The sequence below is a fragment of the Sesamum indicum genome, linkage group LG2 (assembly GCF_026168435.1).
Source record: "Sesamum indicum cultivar Baizhima isolate 11 linkage group LG2, ASM2616843v1, whole genome shotgun sequence".
Classification (NCBI taxonomy): Eukaryota; Viridiplantae; Streptophyta; class Magnoliopsida; order Lamiales; family Pedaliaceae; genus Sesamum; species Sesamum indicum.
Genome location: NC_142658.1, coordinates 2,070,417 through 2,087,701, shown reverse-complemented (window position 1 = coordinate 2,087,701; position 17,285 = coordinate 2,070,417). Strand labels below are relative to the sequence as shown.

The following is a 17,285-nucleotide window of genomic DNA, read 5'->3' as shown; positions in this document are numbered from 1 at the left end:
AATCTTCTTCATTTTCTAGAATTTTTCATAGAGAAATTACATCTCTGTTCTTTCAAAATCTAAAATTATTCCTTGTAGTAACTCGAACTTTTGTTCGGTTCCATTATATTAAAGAGTCTCCTCTATTAGTGGGTAAAAATATCTACATATAATATAAACATATATTTTTTTTAATAAGCCTAGGCTCTGATACCATTTTCAAGGCATGGGACTAGATCTGGGAGAAATCAAACTTTTTTGGGGCTAAAATGATATTTTCAAATATAGGGCATAGTATCAAAACTGTTAATACAAAAACTAAGGTACTATATTGAAACTTTCATAAACTATGGTTTCAAATCTGGACATTTTAAGAAGTATGGTACTTGAATCTCAAAGTGACCTATAGTACAGTACCAATTCTGCATTTATCTCTATAATACATGAAATTCATCAAATTCAAATATATATACACAACTCGAAAGTCAATTACTCCACTCTGAAAAAAATATTTGTGAAACTAATAGATTTATTCATGTGCTGCGCAAATACTTCTTAATTCAAGGCCAAAGAGAACTCGTGCATATTTTCTAGCCTTCTATGATCTATTTTTTTCGAAGTACCCATTTCCAGTGAAGTGTTTCTAGATGAGACTTCATCGCCATTCCACTTTTTGAATCTTTGGCAAAGATGCGGGCTTTGGTATCTTTTGGGGTATTATCGCATCCGATCTTCACAGAACCCTACAAGCTTAACTCCAATATTCTTATGAAGTTCTTTTTATCGAGTGGTAGGTTTGTTGCTATTATCTTCATGGGTGAAACCCATTCATCTATCAACTTCTTGATGTTTTGACAGTCGATAACATCCAAGTTAAGTATAGTGTCGTATGGATACAAGGGATGGAGCATGGTCTTTGCCCAAAGTGTATTTATGGCAGTCTCCTTGGATCCGTCTTGGATTTTCTCTTAATCAGCGTCCCATAAACGTTGAGGTGGCGTTAGTGTGAAAATATGTACTTTATCTCATTGATGATCCCATGGAGGATTATTTGAACCTGTACTTCCCTCCAGCAGTGGTAGTGCTGGAGTGATTTCATTGGTTTGAATGTTGACAAAGTTCATAATTCAAGTCGGGAAAAGATTTTAGCCAATTCCTGTAAATCTGATAGATCTGCTCTCATTATTTCCTTTACTTTATGGATTTGATGGTTTCAAGGAACACATTATCTATTGTCTTTGTTGTAGAAGTGATACTGGTCCAAGGGCATCCTTAATTCGCTCTTGTCTGGACCTGTATGTTTCAGGGTTTTCTTCTGATTTCTCTTTAGATCTATAAGATCTTTATGTAAATCTGGAAGGATATTAAGGACCTCGTCCACCTTTTGGCTCGAAGTTTCTATTTCCATAGGCATATGGATTCATTTATGTCCATAGTCTTGAAATATCTTTTGAATTTCTCTGAGATCTTATGAGATCTATTAGGTATCCGGCTCGAACTCTTTCCAGTCTGTTCCATTAATTATAATTTGTAGAATTGTATTAGTGAAAGAATTTACCCGTCCCCTTCCTCCTTGATGGACTTTGTTGCTTGTAGGATTTTCAGTGCATTCCCTGGTAGCACCTTCTGGATCTGGCGAATTCTCCAGCATTTTCCTTGTTCCTCCTTGGTAAGAGGTTTAGGATCCGGCTTTGTGGCCTTCTTTAGAATTCCTAAGACGAAATTCCTTCTCTGGTTTTCAAAAATTTAGAAATACTCCTGGTTGTCACTCGAACTGTCATTCGGTGTTTGGAGATGATCTTCTTCCTTTTCTAGAATTTTCATAAAGAAATTACATCTCTATTCTTTCAAAATCTGAAAGTGTTTCCTGTTATAACTCAAACTTTCGTTGGGTTCCAATATCTTAATGAGTCTCCTCTATTAGCGGGTAAAAATATCTAAATATAATATAAACACATTTTTTTTTAATAAACTTAGGCTCTGATACCATTTTCAAGGCATGGGACTGGATCTGCGAGAAATCAAACTTTTTTGGGGCTAAAATGATATTTTCAAATATAGGGCATGGTATCAAAACTGTTAATACAGAAACTAAGGTACTATATTACAATTTTGATAAACTGTAGTATCAAATCTGGATTTTAAGAAGTATGGTACTTGAATCGCGAAGTGACCTATAGTACAACACCAATTTTGCATTTATCTTTATAATACATGAAATTCATCAAATTCAAAATTATTAAATTTCTCCTCAACTAATTTTTATTTTTTGTATTTCTTATATAGAGTTGGATACTTACAAAATTATTTAAAGATTTATATATAATATGATAGTTTTTATTATTAATATATTGCAAATGAATAATAAATTATAAAAAATATATAAAATCGGGTGGGTCCGACATAAAATCCATACCCTGCCTCGGACCCAGCCAGGTCCCAATCCTCGGACCCACCTCAGATAATTCACATAGAAAAAGAAAAACATCTATATTTTTGGATGGAAGGAATTGAATTGAAATCACTTCATATTAAAAGAATTTAAAATGGGTTAAATGCAATTTACCCCTTAAGATATTAGATATGAGCAAAAAATTCCATATGAATCTTTTTTTTTTAGCAAATTACTCTATATGTTTGAAAAATCCCCAATTTAAACCGTTGGGGGCATGAGGGGGGTGTTGGATAACTTACTAATTGTTTCGTAAAGGGGGTTTTGTTCACAACGGGGTAAATTGCATTTAACCTATTTAAATCTTTCAAGTTTCAACATTCTACAAAACCTAGCTTGAAATGTGAGTAGAAGGATTTGAAATTTTTCTTAGTATGATTCAGAACCAACTCAAATGATTATTATTAGGGATTTGAACTACTTAATTTCAAATCCTTCCATTCAAAAACAACATGAGAAGAATTGACCATCTTTTGTCAAACATTGATGCTTATAGGATACTCTTGATCTCCCACAACCAAGTACTGATCCCCTGATTCAATAACCAGAGTTCCATCCTTACTTGCTCTACTGAAGTGCTCACATGGACTCACTTCAAACTCAACACTGCCCTTCTGTTTTGCATTCAAGCTCACCTTTTGAAATCCCACCAACTGTTTCACTGGACTTGCATTGCCACCCTTATGATCACGTCTCAGGAATAGCAGCACCGGATGCTTGCCTGCCATCTTCCCTTCATTCTCGACTTTAACAACGGCAGAAACCTTTGCCTTCTCACATGATTCTGAACCGATATCTGCAACTGAAATGTAGCCCGAGTGTTCAGGCCTGTCGGTGGTCGATAATGTCTTGAAGTCGAGCTTGCTTTGGCTCACGGAAACAAACTTGTAAGAGTAGTTTGTGTAGCTAAGACCGTAGCCAAACTCAAAGACTTTCTCGCCTTGGTAAAATCGGTAGGTTCGCCCTGGATAGCCCGACGAAGGATCAGACCTCATTCTCATGTCGGTCATCGGTATGTTGATGAAGTCTTTTGGGTACCAAGTAAGCGGCAGTCTTCCTCCTGAGAGAGAGGTAGAAACTGTACTAATATGGTGTTTGGATGAGCTTATAACTGATAAGATACTGCAGAGTGTTTGGTAAATTTTTCAAAAAAGAAAGTTTATAAGATTAAAAAATAAGACGTTAAGAACTTAAAAAAGTTATTTTAATATTTTTCTTGAAACTAAATACAATTTTTTTATCAATAACACATTATAAACTCTATAATCTTATTTTTAATAGTTTTTTTTTTTTAAAAAATAAGATCAAGCATCTTATAAACTCAAAAAACATTGTATAAGATGCATTAACTTATAATATTGTATAAATAATTTATATGTAAGGCCTTTTAGTTACAATGCCATGAAGGAGAGTTTTTGATGAAATGTACCTGGATTGTGGTCGCCAAATATGATCTCTGCTATTGCTTTGCCCCCTGCTTCACCTGGATATCCAGCCCACAAGATGCCTCCAATCTTGGGATCGTTTTTCGCGAACGAAATATCGACAGGCCCTCCACAAAGCATTACCAATACAACCGGCTTTTTAGCAGCCTTGGCGATGCTCGTGATCAGACTTTGTTGCTGCCCCGGGAGAACCAAGTCCTCACGATCAAGCTCTTCGCTCTCCCGTTCTTGATTGAGTCCCATTACAAGAATGACGTAATCTGCTGACTTTGCAAGCTTGACAGCCTGGCTTGTTGCAGCCGACGTGCAGTTCACGTCTTCACAGCCGGGATGGAACTTGGTTTTCTTGACATAGCTCATTAGGCCTTCTAGTGGAGTAATGGTTTTGCAAGGGGGACCGGCATAGTTGCCAAGAAGCGTTTTGGCTACGTTAGCATTGGGACCTATTACTGCAAGCGACTTCGTTTTCGACTTGGAAAGAGGAAGGAGTTTTGCAGAGTTCTTCAGAAGGACAATGCCACCGCGGGCAGCTTCCAGAGCCAAGTCCTGGTGCTCGGGAGTGCAAATGTCATTACGTCCAAGGTTGCCGTAAGACTGTTCGCTTGGACTGCCATTGAATAGGCCTAGCCTCATCCTAACAGAAAACAGGTTGTAAAGGGCTCTGTCTATATCAGATTCCGACACCTTCCCCTGTTCGACAGCCGATTTCGTGTGATTTGCCAAATACAAGCCGCAGTTTACATCCATGCCTGTTTTTCATCGGTTTGGAAAGGGAAAAACTCACTAGAAATGACTTCAAATTTGCAACATTAATTGAATCCTGTTACACAATCAGTTCAACTTTTTACCAGCTTTGAGCACATCCGCAACTGCATCTTCGTGCGATTTTGCATACTTTTGCTTCTCGTAAATGAGCGAGACAGCATCACAATCCGACGTTATGTACCTGCTCATTTTCCACTCACATCAAGCAGCTTCTACTAGAACAAAAACGATTGACAACTTTCGAGTTAGGTAAATTACCCCTGGAATCCCCACTCTCCACGAGCCGTTTTCGTTAACAGATTATAATCAGCGCAGTTAGGCACTCCATTGACGAGGTTATAAGCGCACATTATCCCGCTTGCTCGCCCTTCCTCCACACAGCTTTTGAATGGCGGCTGAAACGTATCCGCCATGTCCTGCTTCGTGACCTACACCAAGAAACCGCGACGTTCGTTGGAAAATTCTGACTTATTCACAGTAGAAAACCAATCATGAAACATTTTATACTAATGAGAATACTACATGAGCGTCGAACGTAAAACGATCAACTCCTTTCCAATTGTCCAGATCATAGGCAGTGAAATGCTTGCAGCAAGCGGAGACTTGAAGGCGGCCGTCTTTAAGGCTGCCGCCTTCAAAGCTGTCGCCTTGAATCCCTCGGACAAACGAAACTGCGTATTTCCCGGTAAGCAACGGGTCTTCTCCGGGGGTTTCTTGGCCCCTCCCCCACCTGGGATCCCTGAAAATGTTGATGTTTGGTGACCAGAATGTCATGCCTATTGCCTCACCTTCATTGTATATTGCTCTAGCCTCTGTCCCGATCACCTTCAAAATTTCGTACAAGTGTGACGTGTATATATTAAATGAAATATACAACATAACACGACGTGGAATAGAAAATCTAGTCGAAATTATAACATCATAATTAAGGTTGCTTCATACGAGGAAAATTGAGATATGTTACGAGAATAGTCGATCATATTATTTAATCTTTAAATTGAACCTATAAATCAGGTGTGAAAACATCAAACATCAAACGGGACAAATTATATCATGTCAATAACGAAATTCAAAATGTAGTCGAATATTTTATAACCCCCATTTATATATATTTATACTACATAAAAGAAAGTTTTCTTTTCTCTCCCACAAACGATTATTATGATACCGCAACACTAATTTTATTATTATACGAATAATACGTGCAAGTTGATTTTCATTTTTCTTGCTTTCTTTCTTTCTTTTTTTTTCCTTTTTTAGAATTATAATGTTGTGGTTTATATATATATTTTTATTCATAATATATTTTAAAATATAAAATATTATTTATTATATGCAAGCACGTCATGCCGCGATGGTTAGTATATATATATATATTAACTTTTTATTGGTGAGAGGCCAGTGTCGTGTGCAGAGACAAAAGCAGCGCAGTTTATGCTAAGTTTATGTATGAATATACAGAGATCGACGCACCATTCCATTTGAAGATATTCAGATTGGATCTAATCCCCAGTTTCCAGACAAATATATATATATTTATATAAACAACTTCATCAACAGACAAAAACTTGCTGTAATCCTATAAGTCCTTCATACAAGGAATGCTGGTCCCATGAGTTGAATAAAAACCCTTATCTCAACCCCCACTACACATAAATACTGACAAGATCGGTTATCACACATGCATAAACCACCAAATTTTCATTATTTCCTTTGTTTTCTTTCCTCACTCATTACAGGGAACAAAAATATTGTAGCTCAAATCATGCCGTCTAAAAAGAATAATCAATTACATAATAAGTGAAGTTACTTGAAAAAAATTAGTGTTGTGTTGATTTTAATTAGGCGTTACTAACCTTTGCTATTTGGTACCAAAGATCGGCGTCGAAGGCAGCAGCAGTGAGTATAACTTGAGGGAAACTAGTGGCAGCCCGGATCGTCCCATTGAACGACACGCCGTTCTCAACGCCGATGGCGACGGCCACCCCATGCAGAGCCTCCGACCACCACTGGTAGTAGGGGATGCCAAGCCGTGGGATGGCGGACGCCTTGTTGATGAGCTGAGATATTTTCTCGTCCAACGTTAGACGCGAGACGAGGTCGCGGGCCCGGTCGTGGACCGACAGGTGGACGTCGCAGAATGGGTATGAGCTGGTTGATGGATTTGTGGAGGCACAGGAGAATGGTGGGAGGGGGTGGTGATCATGAGTGGATTGAGCAGCCTTGATGATTACAAGTGTGAGGGAGTATGTGATGAGTGCAGTGATGAGAGGTGTGGTGTGGGTGAAACCTCTCATTTCTTGATTGATGATTGTTTGTGGGGGAGAAGTGGAACTTAAGTGTTGAGGAAATTAAAGTGCAGTGTCTTTTTAAGGGCAAAAGTGCAAGTGGAGTTTGAAGTGAACTAAATAAGCACATGGTTGTAATGTAGTTGGTGGATGTTAAATGACTAAATTGCCCTTTTTGAGCTACTTATGGGAGGTTGGTTGTTTGTTTGTTTGTCTTTCTCCAATATTTGTATGTATAGGGTGGGGTTGATTAGTGGAAGAGGAGTCAAACTTTATCGACTGGTGAATTATACTTAGAACTCTTCTAACGTTACGAATTTATGCTTTTTCTCGAATAAATTTTAAAATTATATTTATACTTTTTTCAAAGATTCTCTATTTGCACATAACTTTCTTTCATTAGGGTTTGAATGAAAAATGCTAACGTCAACAAAAACGATTACATAGATTTTTAATTTTGCACCATATTTAATATTTCTATATATATATTTGTATACTTATAAGGGATAAATGAATATACATATGGAGTGAGGTTAATACTATCATACTTTTTTTCCTTATAAGTACGAAATTATTACATGAGGAGTTGAAAATTATGTATTTTTTTGCTAACGACAATATTTTTAATCCAAAACATAATGAAAGGAGTCAGGTGTAAATGGTGAATTTTCGAAAGAAATATATACTTTTGAAATTTTTTCAGGAGAACTATAATTTCACATTTTTAAATTAAAGAGAGTCCAATTGTAATTAACTCTATCAATTGTCATGATATCAAAATAGAAAAGAAAGGGGGACGAAGGAAATCTCCCAAGATTTCATCGGGTCTACCTAATGATGTTGTTGATGTAAGTTTGTACTCGTAAACTGACAGTTTTCAACATTATCATGTGTTGATTTGACTATTCACGAAATTTATATAAGTCCAAATTCACATGAACAACGTCCAATTTTTCGATTTCAAACTAATACGGCTAGTTTGGATTTACCAAATTTCTTTAGTAGATGCAGAAGAAGAAACATTTAATCATTATCTTTTAGATTATTTTCCTTTTATTAAAAAAAAAAAGATGAGTATTCGACCCTAATCATCATAGTATCTCCCGACACAGTGCATCACACAGACATCGAAAAAAGAAAATTATAATCATTTAACTGAAAGTGATATATTCTTATTACTGACTGATCTAACAAATATTGATGATACCTACGGTTGATAAATTTCACCTATTTATTCTAATTTTAGTTCATTGATGACCGTAGATGCGTTTAATCTTGAATTTTATTCAGGATATATATAGATAATTGACAATAAAATATATTAGTCCCTCGTCTTTATTTTTCATCCCACTTTAGTCCTTCATATGTCGAATCGACGTTAATAGTCCCTCATCTTTTAAGTACATCTCATACGGTCCTTGACCGTTAAGTTTTAATGGAAATAAATAAAGTGGATGAAATATATTCCAGTAACGAGGAGTCAAATAAAAAATAATTCCCGAATTTTAGTAATTTGTCAATAATTAAAAAGAAGTAATCTAATAATATTATGTTTTATAACTAAAACAAATATAAATATTAATAAAATAACTACTAATTATTCAGAAAAAATTAAATAAATTTAATAAATACAAGTTGAAATATTTTTGAAAGTTTGAAATGCGAATTTGGCTTTTTACGTAATTCATTCAACAATGAATTTCTCATAAATGTGAAAAAATAAAGACGGTCGAAAATAACAAAAATAATAAATATATTATAATCAATGCCAAAAAGAAAGATCAACTGGCTAAAATTAAGATAAAAAAATACGTTGATTGAGATTCATACATATTCTTTTTGGTGTATATTTCGTATCCTAAGGCATAAAACATATTATTTGATGATTTTTTTCTTTTCTGAATGTTTGGTTATTGTAGTAATATTTATATTTTTGTTTGGTCACAAAAAAAAACATTATTAAAGTACACAATATTTCTTAATAATTGAGAAACTATTAAAGTCAAGAGCTTTTTCAATTTTACTCTTCATTAGTGGAATATTTTACCCATTTTAATTAAATTTCATTAAAAATTTAACGATCAAGAACCTTAACGAGATCTATTTTTTAAAAGGGCATTTGAAAAAAGTGGAACGAGAACTAAAGACGAGGGACTATTAAAAATGCATTCGAGAGATGAGGGACTAAAATAAAAATAAAACATAAAGATAAAGGACTAATGAAGAGATTTTGCCCAAATTCTACTTCTACGTACCCAAAGGGTTAAACTTTTCAATGAAGTACGAAATTGAAAGAAATTTTATATTATCATTTGTTACTATTTTTAATAGGTGTGTGCAACATTTCCTGTGCACGTAATTATGATTAGTCTAAGAAAGATACTTAAAATAATTAAAAAGAAATTATACGTAATTTTAAAATATCACAGACAAAATCAGTAATATATATAGTACTTAATGACCTCGATAAAAGTAGATCTTTTTTCTTGATTATTTCCCCAATCATGTGATTTAAATACTATGTAAGTGGACAATATCTAATGCACACTATTTATTAATAATTTTTTTTTGCTTATTTAATTCCCAAATCAGCCATGTTTTACAAATGTGGTTCAATTTTGTTCCCTCTCCGGTCAGGGAACGCATTAGATATTTTCCTAAACTGGTGGGTCCTTGGGCGGATCCTACATTAGCCCCAAGACGTTGGTCTCTAACTAGAAAAGTAAATGCTTGGGCCTGAGAAGCTTCTAGTCCAGTAGGTCCGTAAAACTCGCTAGGATAAGCGGTATTATTGAACCAGACAAAACAACAAGCAATGAAACCAGGATATAGCCCCTAAACTATAAGATAGATAAGCCTCTCCAGACCATACAAGGGCGCGTCGAGCCCACGCTCTCTCTTTTATAGATAGATTAAAAAGATTTTTTACTTTTTTGCAATGTTTTAACGTAGTGGTTAAGTCTAAAATTGAGGTTCTATGAATAAGTTGGAGATCATGGGTTTGAGGGTTATCGGATATGTGGGTATTTATCTCAATTTATGTGAGTTATTTGTAATTTGTTTATTATTAGTTATTTGTTGAATCGGTGTAATTTATCGACTGATTTTAGTCATATTAATATATTAGTTAAATTGATGTATTATTAAAAAAAAAAAGGTAAAAAAGAGAATGCGTTCAGTTATCTATTAGGGGTAGGTGTCGTAGGCCTCTATTTATTCATGAAAATCTATTATTAAGGAGGAGGGATACCTCACTTTATAAACACCTCTGAATATGAGAACTTGTGATGTTTTTCCTCTCCTATTCTGCACACACTCTCATGGGGGACTTTCCTTGGCCAACCTTATGTCCGGCAAAACATGAATCCCCCCATTAAGGACGTCACTTAGTTACGGATCCACATGTATTTTTAAAAGAATTATTACTTCGGAGATATTTTCATTTATAAGCCTTTTCTAAATTCATCTTCCAGTCGATGTGGGATAAGGAACTTGTAACATTCTTCCTCCCTAATCCATGCATGTTCTCCTGCAACGTGTGCTTCCCTTGGCCAACCCTATACAAAAGCCCTTGCACGAACCCCCCCCCCCCTCCTCCCTTAGGTATTGGTAGGGACCTAACTTTGATACTATTTATTTTTTTTTACTAACAAAAATATATCCCACTTTATAAGTATCTGTATAATTCTTTTTCTCGATCGATGTGGTATGAGAAATTTGTAATAGCACTGAAAATTGGGTTGAGTAGATTGAGGCTAGTATCAAACTCAGTTAAATCTAAACTTTTAGTTTAAATTTGTATATGGGCTTTAATTTTATAAACCAAGTAGAATGTACGTCGAATAATATATGTAAATACATTTAATTATTATTTTAACAAAATTAAAACTTATTTGGAGATGAGTTATTCTTCTTTTTTATTTGGAGAGAGATGAATTATCTTTTTCACTTAACCTTTTTGTGTCAATTCAATTTTATTGACCTTTTAACTTACATTGCATTACTTCAAAGAGTTTCCACCAACCTCTCACTCAGAGGGTGTTTATAATACTATATATTTGTTTTGAATTATATTGATTATATTAAATTTATAATTAATATGGTAAAAAATTATAAAAAAATATTAAAATTTTAAAAATAAGTTGAAAAATTCTTACTTTTCAGCTTTGTAATTAGATCATAATATTTTGTTCAGAAAGCTTGTCAGCTTTAATTCAAATATATTTAACCAAATATCGGGGTTTTTTTTTTTTTGCAAAAACTTAAGTAATGTTCATATTAGGGTAAATTACATTTTTTATCTCATAAATGGACTTATTTTCAATTTTAGTCCTACAGTCAGACTAATTCGCACATTTAGTCCCATATGTGGATTTTTTTTTTCAATTTCAAGACTTAAGGGGGAATTCCGTTAAAAAATTGAGGCTGGCGTTAAGTTTTTAACGGAATCCCCCTTTTGGTTCTGAAATTAAAAAGAAATCCACATATGGGACTAAATGTACGAATTGACCTGAGTGTGGGACTAAAATTAGAAACAGTTCCACTTATGGGACCAAAAATATAATTTACCCTTCATATTACAGCTTAGACTAAGCTAATAAAGGTGTTTGAAAGTACAACTTTTGCTTATACTTTCTATTAATTAAGCTAAAATAAGTTAAAAGTTGTAATATCGTGATATAGTGTTTCTTGCAGCTTAAAACATGTTTGTAAAAAAGTTAAAGTTCTTTATGATTTTTTGCTCCGACTATTATTTTTGTATATTTAAATTAAAAAAAAACCCTCCCATCACTAAAATAAAATTTATTACTAGTGATGAAATATCAAGTAGCAATTTTAGATTTATCCCTTAATATATTATTAAGTGTCTTCGATTGTGACCATGTCACCATATCATTATTAGTGATAAGAATTATCTACAAAGTTGTTACTGTAAATAATTAGTGATACGTATCCAATGACAATATAAATATAATGACAATAATTATTTGTCGTCACAACTCTTTACTGCATATGACTATTACTTTGAAACACTCCTAATTATTTCATCCATTTTTTTTTTCTAAAATTAAGTATTTTTAAAAGAGTATTCATAGCGTTTGGTTTCATTTTTTTCCATTTTCGAGATGATCCAAAATATGATAAATATTTGCCTTGATTTGTTTTGAAAGTTTTGATGCTGTTTCGAGATGTTTTGAAACAGTGGCTTATTTGTTTTTTGTCAAAATAAGTCTACATTAATTATAGGCCCTACAACTAAAACAATTATATACATACTCATACATATATATTAATATATATAAAAGAGACATGATTTAACAATGAACAGTAGTTTTTGTCTCCCACTAAACAACATCAAACATACCATACTTATTTTATATTATCTCCAAAAATAGATCTAAATATACACACTATACTCTAATACATACTTATTTATCTTTATTTTTCTTTCTCTATCTCCACCGAATACACAAAACAAGTTAAACTGAAACCAAACATAGTGATTGTTTTTTCCGCAATCTCCTTCACATTGGTTCAAGTTTTATTTTTAATTGGTTAAACAAGTTCACATTGGTTCCGCAATCGCCTATCTTTAGTTAGACATGAAACCAGCCCCGCCCTATCCTAACCCCGTCCTGCTAGGCTTGTCAACGGGGCGATTTGGGTGGACTAGTACCCGTCCCACCAACTCCAGCCTGGACCCGTAATCTATCCTGTCCTAATATTTTTTGGACCCATCTAGTCAGAGTCTGGAACCCACTACGGACAGGTCCAACTCGCTTGATTTGAATTTTATTTTTTTAAAATTAAATTATGAATCGAATAAATAATAATATGTAATTAATACAGTCATTAAATTATATTTTGACTATCATATAATTATAATTTGTTGGGTGTTTTATCCGTTGAATTTGTCACCCCTAACAGCTCAATTACTAGTCTGGCAATTTCAAATAGGATTTGCTGTTGGGCCCAATTATTAGGGCGGTGGGTACTGTTTCATTCCCAGCTTCGGACACACTCAAAAGTCATATGATTTCATGCTCAGCTTCAGACTTCAATAACAAATCAACTGTTGGAATTGGGCCTTCATCCTTCATATGTAACCAGAACAAAAACGTTTATGATTTTCTTAACACAAATTTTTTTTGTACAAAATTTGTAATTTAGCATACTCGATGTATGTGCAAAATATACATAAATTTCCATCACAAAATCTCAAATTAATACGCCATATTCTTACAACGAAAAATAAAATTCAACTTAAAAATTAGCAACCCATGAGTGAATTATTTGAAATACGGAACAATATTCTTGCACGTGTGTGTTGAATGTGATAATTTTTCAGTGAAAAATCCCATCAAAAGATAGTCTGAAATGGTAATTTACAGAGCTCGTACAATTAATATAACAAATTAAAACAATAAAAGAATTTAAATAGTAAAATACAAAAACGATCATAGTTCGAAAGAAAAAACATCCGTGAACACAAAAATATCCTCTTTCCCAAAGTCCAAACAAATATCTGCACTCGTCATTTCTTCCAAGTCTTGTCATCATCATCTATGAACAAATATCTTCAAGGTTTATTGTTGACCTAATATTTGGTACGATGTTAGCCCAATGGGAATTTAGTTCCCCATTAATCAGTGTCAAGTGGAGCCGAAAAGGGCGAAATTATTTATTAAAATATCCAAAAAAAAAAAAACCAAGAAATTGCAGTGAAATCAAGATTCGTAAAATTTTGAGTGGCAATGCGTTTTTAAAATTCGATACCACAATTTTTCTAAAAAAAAAAAAAAGTTAATCAATCACTACTGGTACTGACCCCGGTGACTGATTAAAATATATATATGTATTTTATAAAATCAGTCGAATCGTGGTGACTGATTAAAATTTTCTTTTTTAGAAATATTGTGGCACCACGTTTTAAAAATGCGGTACCACTCAAAATTTTGAGAATCTGCATTTTACTGCAATTTGTTAATTTTTTTAATAATTTCTCCGCGGAAAAGGGGGTTGATCAGACTACAGTCCCATAGTATAAATTTTTTGTATATAAATTTGAGAGGCTTTTTCACTCAAAATTATTTAAAAAGATTTTTGTGAAAGTACATATATTTTTAAAATTTATGAGATATTAAATTTTATTTGGATTATTAATTCTGAAGTATTTAAATAAAATAAAATATCAGATATTATTAGTAAAATTAATATATAAAAAATCTAAAATTAAAAAGGTATTTGTCAAAAATTTAAAAATAAATCATGAACGTCCTACATTTAATGTAAAAGAGCTTATAAACATCTTATTTTTATATTTTATAAACTCATTCAATTAAGAAAATATACTCGATTACTTGTACTTTACCCTTCATGTGGAAATACAAATATATAGACACAAAAACTCCCCAAAAAAATAAATAAATAAATAACAACGTAATCTCTGAACTAGTAAAAAGAAAATCTCACTACCTCCCCTCGTCACCGTCATATTGCTCTTTTGTTTTTTATTCCCTTGAAAAATTAGTCGTTGTGGCACGTTGTTCCTATGTGTATATAATAAATAATTTTTTACACTTTAAAAAATATTATAAATAAGAATAAAATATATAAATGAATACATTATATTAATAAAAAACAAGAAAAAAAATAATTTATCAATTAATGTAAACTTTGAAAAGTTAAAAGAGTTGGTCACTTTCTCATGAAGGGAATTTTTAACTTTACAAAAAAGTTGGTGCGGTGGTATCATTAATCTTAGTTTGTGAGTGTGAAAATATTTTTCTTTTTATATTAGTATAGAATTAGAATGCCTATTATTATTATTTTCAAGTTAAAAAACTGTCGTCCCATTTAGTTAAATATCTAGGTTAATTATATTGACACCTCTTTGAATTAATTAAAATTACACAAAAGTTGTCTATTTTTTTATAAAATTATAGCTACACCCCTGATCGAGATTCTAATCATAATTTAAATTTTTACACTCTCTGATAGATGGTCTATTTATATAAATTATTGTTGTCTTTTACATAATTATAGAAACCATCCATGTCGGTAAAAAAATAGGGATAATTTGTCTAATGATGTTGACGTTTTCGAGGGGTGCGTGTATAATATTTTAAAAAATAGGAGTACCTTGGTGTAAATAATGTTGTCTGTGGTATATAACTGTAATTTTTCAAAAGATAAGAATGATGTGTTTAAAATAGACCATAGATTAGGAGTGGAAATGTAATGATCTCTTTATATTAGTACATTTTCAAGGAAAAAAAACTTACACAAACACCCCCCGAGTCTGAGAAATTACATCGATGCCCTCCTCACGAGATGTACTTATAATTTTATTAAAAGAAAAAGAAAATATGAATATAATTTACCCAAATAGACATCTATTTGCCTCCCAAACCAAGGACTCAAAATTCCTCCAAAAAGTCTATCCATAATGCCGAACGGTAGCACGTCTATTATTCTTCCATGATATCTTCCTGCCTAAAGTCGCATTCTCATCTTATCTACGAGCAATTAAATATAATGACGATTGTCCATATCAAGAGGTTCCTCTTTCAGAAGTAATCTCTTGTAGAAAAATATCTGAAGGCATATACTAAAATTGGCCTCCATATAACTACAAAATCGGGACAGCAATGTGCATGTGGCTTGAGAAATTCCATTCACGACTTTAGCTCTAGTGGGAGCCCCCCTGAGCTTATCCACATTGCAGGACCATTAGAGACGAATAGCGATTTCAACGTAAATGCGTTTTAGATGTATCATGGTCTTGTTTGGATGGGAAGAATCTAGAGATATTAATGTACAACGAAAATGATTATCTATTTTACATAGTAATATATAGTTTATATTTTTTTGTAGTTATAAAATTTGATAGTATTTTGAATTTTGTGACGTATTATTTGATATAATTGATAGCTTTTATAAATATTAAAAATTTAAAAACTACCCGAGCAGGGTAGGGGTATTTTTCGGGGTTCTCTTCCATCTCAATATATAAGCATAAGGTGGAGAATTTTCTAAACTAGAAAACGGGGAGTACTACTCCCTTTACAAAATATCGAATCCTAAACAAAGCTAAAAATAAAAATGAAGGAAATAAATTACAAATCAAGGTGGATCCCAAACAAGTCTTAGTAAACTTTGCATCATCATTGAGTCCGAAATAAGACTAAAGTAAGACCAACTCTATTTTTGACCAGAATAAATTTGCCGCCGAAAGCTCACAAGCCCAAGAGAAGCAGGTTGAATTGCACATGACTTTCGTGAAAACTGTCGTTGCAAGGTCAAAAGAGTCTTTTGATCCACCAAATTGCTACTAATCATTATCATCATCTTGAGGAGGGGGGCTGGGACGAGACCTCAACGCACTTCGAGTTTGCATCCTACAATAGGTGGAGTTTTGTCTCTGATCAACTAAGATCTAACTTCGTTGGAACCCAATTCACTTCATGGAGAGACTCCGGGTGAAAGCAGCAGCTTACAGAAGATAATAAAAGATTAGGGTCTAGGAACGAAGTAAGATTGAACGAAGAAAAGCATGCAAATTACCTGCATGAAAACATGAGCATGATGCTCTTCTAGCCGAGTGTGTGGGGTCTTTAAGAGGGTAGTTTGATTGTGAGGCAAACAAGAAGTGTTATATAGCTCCCACGAGTCTTGCCCCACATTATTGAGTAGCACGGAGCTGCGATTGGAGACGTTCTAGTCAGGAACCAATTTATCACCACCTCAGCGAGTTGATAATTGTCCACCTTTAGATCCTCACGAGCCTCTTTCCACCAGGTCGTTATCTCCTTCAAGAGATGAAGGTTTTCGTACTTAGCCCGAGCAGCAGCCTCCTTCGCCAGTCGTCTCTCTGATCGAGATCTACTCCTCTTGCTAGACTATGTGAAGACCCCTACTCCGATTCTTGTGTTTCCTTTTTTATGTTTTTTGGAACCACTAGGCCCCGCATCTACCTCTCCAGCAGTGGGGGAGTCCCCCTTAGTCGAATCACCTACTCCAACGCTAATAGATAAGCTATTAACAGGGGGATCGGGAACTGGGTCGCGTGTTTGAATATCACCGCTTGCTACCTCAATCGTCATTGGAGCTGGTGGGGATGAGATGGAAGCTTAAGATCGAGGGTCGCGGAAGTATCTACCCCAAAAGCAGCTGGAGCAACTCTAGTAGCGGAACTACTGAAAAGGGCTCGAAGTCGATTAGCGATCCGAGAGTTCATTGTCACGTTATTTGTAGAAATAATTGAAATTTTGAAAACGGGTAAGATAGGGGAACAAAATTGAGGAAGAGCAAGCATAATGAAATCATTAAAGAACCCCTAACTCGGAGTGATGC

General features: G+C 33.8%; 1 protein-coding gene and 1 long non-coding RNA gene across 2 annotated transcripts; both read right to left on the bottom strand.

Moving 5' to 3' along the window:
- Positions 1–2,806: 2,806 nt before the first annotated feature.
- LOC148788931 (putative beta-D-xylosidase 7) lies at positions 2,807–7,029 on the bottom strand. The gene is made up of 6 exons (XM_088877420.1): positions 6,498–7,029; positions 5,164–5,466; positions 4,900–5,069; positions 4,725–4,822; positions 3,861–4,625; positions 2,807–3,491 (listed from the first exon to the last, which is right to left on the bottom strand). The coding sequence occupies exons 1-6, from the start codon at positions 6,936–6,938 to the stop codon at positions 2,908–2,910; spliced, it is 2,361 nt and encodes a 786-aa protein (XP_088733546.1). The 5' UTR covers positions 6,939–7,029; the 3' UTR covers positions 2,807–2,907.
- Positions 7,030–15,960: 8,931 nt separating this feature from the next.
- Positions 15,961–17,285, bottom strand: LOC148788930 (uncharacterized). The gene is made up of 2 exons (XR_016063971.1): positions 16,497–17,285; positions 15,961–16,424 (listed from the first exon to the last, which is right to left on the bottom strand). It is a non-coding gene; the product is annotated as an uncharacterized LOC148788930 (long non-coding RNA).